Genomic DNA, 2,627 nt, shown 5'->3' with positions numbered 1-2,627 from the left:
GTGGGGAGTGGGGGGACGCCGTCCCGCGTGAGGCATTGTGGGACCGGCGGGGAAGATGGCGGACGCGTTTGGGGACGAGCTCTTCAGCGTGTTTGAGGAGGACTCGGCCGCCGCTGCCGCCTCCGGCGCCAAGAAGAGCAAAGCGGGCGCCACCGAAGGCGCCAGGAGACCGGGGTGAGGGTGCGCTGGCGGCCGGGGGAGCAGGGCGGGGGTGTTCTGGCGGCTGAGGCTCGGGCCGCACTGCTTGGCCTGGCTTCTGCCAGCTTGTTTGAGCTACTGAACCCTCTCGGTACCGGGAGGTCGCTGCAGCCTAGAGGGACGCCTTTTCCCGGGATCTCTGGCCCCAGGGCTGTGGCCAGCCCCGGTACAGTGGCGGGGGGGGGACCGCGGGGACCTGGAGACAAGCTCATCTGGGAAGTGATTTGAAAACCCACGGCGGTCCTCGTGGGTGTAGTTCCCCGGGTTGTGCCCCGAGTGCAACGTGATCACTGTTGCCTGTAGGACACACGTAAAAGAGGCAAACTTTAAATTTTTTGCGTATTTGTGTTGCAGAAGACAACTGGAGGAAAAATCTTCAGTGGCTGTGGCAGGGAAGCCCAAAAGGGAAATCGAGGTCGATGGTACTGAAGATGCCGTTTTGGGAAAGAAGCCAAAATTGGAAGACGTTGTATCAGAAGATGCTAAGTAAGTGCCCAGCTTAATGTGTAAGGAAATCATAGCAAGATGCGCTGGTTAGTTATATGCCAGTTCTGAATAGTTGATATAAGCAGTTTTGCAGTGTGTTCATATAAAGATGAATTTGCATATGAAGTTGATTTTCTATTATCTATATAAGTGAAGATGTCTTAGCAGTACAGTTTCAGCAGTGACGAGTACTGGATATGTTTAAAGTAATATTGTGGGCATATAGGCAACTGGAATATGAAACTTTTATGTATTTGTGGTTACTGCATATGGATCGGTGGTTCTTGGTCAAAGCCATCATGTTGATTTTAGGCATATAGCAAGAGATAAGCAGTGAGGCACATGGGAGGAGGCAGGCTTCCTTCCTGCCACCCCACCAAAAGACATAATTGGCTTGCGAAACAGGAAGAAGAATTTGACCAAGGAGACAGAAATGAGATTTTTGAGGCACATAGGATTATAACTGCAGCAAATATTTGGAATCTTAAGTATGGACATGCTTTTAAATGTGAGCACAAATGGTAGGTATTTGACGTGGAGGCGGGGCGGTATACTTGGACATGACAACAGCTGGGGAGATAAGGCAGCTGAAGGGAAGCCAGAATGCCATTTCTGTGCTTTGGGATCTGCATGTCTCTTCCTCTTTTCTTTCCAGACCTTCATGATGGGTATTATGAGGGGTTTTGAAAACAGATTGAAGGGACAGTGTGGGCACTTTTTCACCGTAGTGTATCTTACGAAATTCTTGGGAACTTGGAAGTTTGTGTTGGTTCAGAAAATGATTAGGAGTGTTTGTGGAATAAAAATTCATCCAGAGCTGCCAAATGCAGGTGTGCACCTCCTAGCTCAAGATGTAGAAAACTCTATTACAGAAATAAAAATTATATGCTTGCTGTGTTCTTATACTTTTCTCTGAGTGATGTATTACTGACTTCTGTCAGACAGAATTCTGGTCTGGATTGTCATTTGGTTTTACATGGTCTTACGTTTTGGTCATTTGGTCTTACATTTTTCTTAAGTTCAAGGTAAGATTTTTCTGTGAGAGAGTCATGACTCCTTCTGAGAACACTGTAAACAGGATACCTATGTAGAAGCAAAACAGAACCAGAGTCAACATTTTAAGTCAGTTTAAGTGTTAGTGGTCTCAGTAGAACATATACTTGCCCACAGCAGCTTACTAAGTGTGTTAAAACCATGAGCAGAAACCACTGTTTTATGCAGTGAGACACTCACCCCCTCTTGTGGCCATGAGAGAAGGACTGGTAAAGAAAAGAGGGGTCCCGTCCTCAGGCAGCTGCTTGGGATGCTTCCGGCTGCTGTTATTTGGTGTCATGACTAGTAGCAAGAATACAGGTCTTGAATCTGACTTTGTTGTATGTTGAAAAAAAGTCCCCATTTAATCAGAAAATTTCATGTGTACCAATGTGATCCAAGTGCTCTTTGTGGTGCAGGTTTTTAAGGTGTTACGAATCCCAAAGCAGTAGCTAAAGTAGATTTATGTAGTAGCAAAATTTTAACGGTTACAGGTATTCTTAGTCCTGGTGGTAGTCTCTGCCAACTGCCCGTTTCAAGTTTGTGCATCCTTTTTTTAACATTGCAGTTGAAGTAGACATAAAGTTGCAACATTTTTGCATTTGTAAAGAAAACAGGATTTTTAAATACCTTTTTGGCAATCCTAACTCATATGTTTTTAGTCTGGCAGACCTGATGCCTCAAGTAAAGGTGCAAGCTGTGGAAACTGTTGAAGGTTGTACACATGAGGTAAGTGCAGTGAAAATGCGCATGGAAAGTATAGGCTCGTTTTCATAGAATTATATGTATTACTGCCAGTATAATAATATTGCTTATTGCACTTGTACCTATTATATCATAGTATCATAGAATCATTTGGATTGCAAAAAAGCTTTAAGATTGAGTCCAACCATTGACATAACATTGCCAAG

General features: G+C 44.9%; 1 protein-coding gene across 2 annotated transcripts in view; it reads left to right on the top strand.

Annotated features, from left to right (window-relative positions):
* The first annotated feature begins 23 nt into the window (after nucleotides 1–23).
* Nucleotides 24–2,627, top strand: part of SKIV2L2 (superkiller viralicidic activity 2-like 2 (S. cerevisiae)) — a 51,418-nt gene continuing 48,814 nt past the window's right edge. For both annotated transcript variants that reach the window (XM_010580574.1, XM_010580575.1), the window contains exons 1-3: nucleotides 24–174; nucleotides 553–684; nucleotides 2,379–2,445. In XM_010580574.1, coding sequence (XP_010578876.1) covers nucleotides 56–174; nucleotides 553–684; nucleotides 2,379–2,445 — 318 coding nt within the window. In that variant the 5' untranslated portion in view covers nucleotides 24–55. The remainder of the gene's footprint in view (nucleotides 175–552; nucleotides 685–2,378; nucleotides 2,446–2,627) is intronic.

The sequence above is a fragment of the Haliaeetus leucocephalus genome, unplaced genomic scaffold (assembly GCF_000737465.1).
Source record: "Haliaeetus leucocephalus isolate CR32 unplaced genomic scaffold, Haliaeetus_leucocephalus-4.0 Scaffold722, whole genome shotgun sequence".
Taxonomy (NCBI): Eukaryota; Metazoa; Chordata; class Aves; order Accipitriformes; family Accipitridae; genus Haliaeetus; species Haliaeetus leucocephalus.
This window is presented reverse-complemented; position numbering and strand designations above follow the sequence as displayed.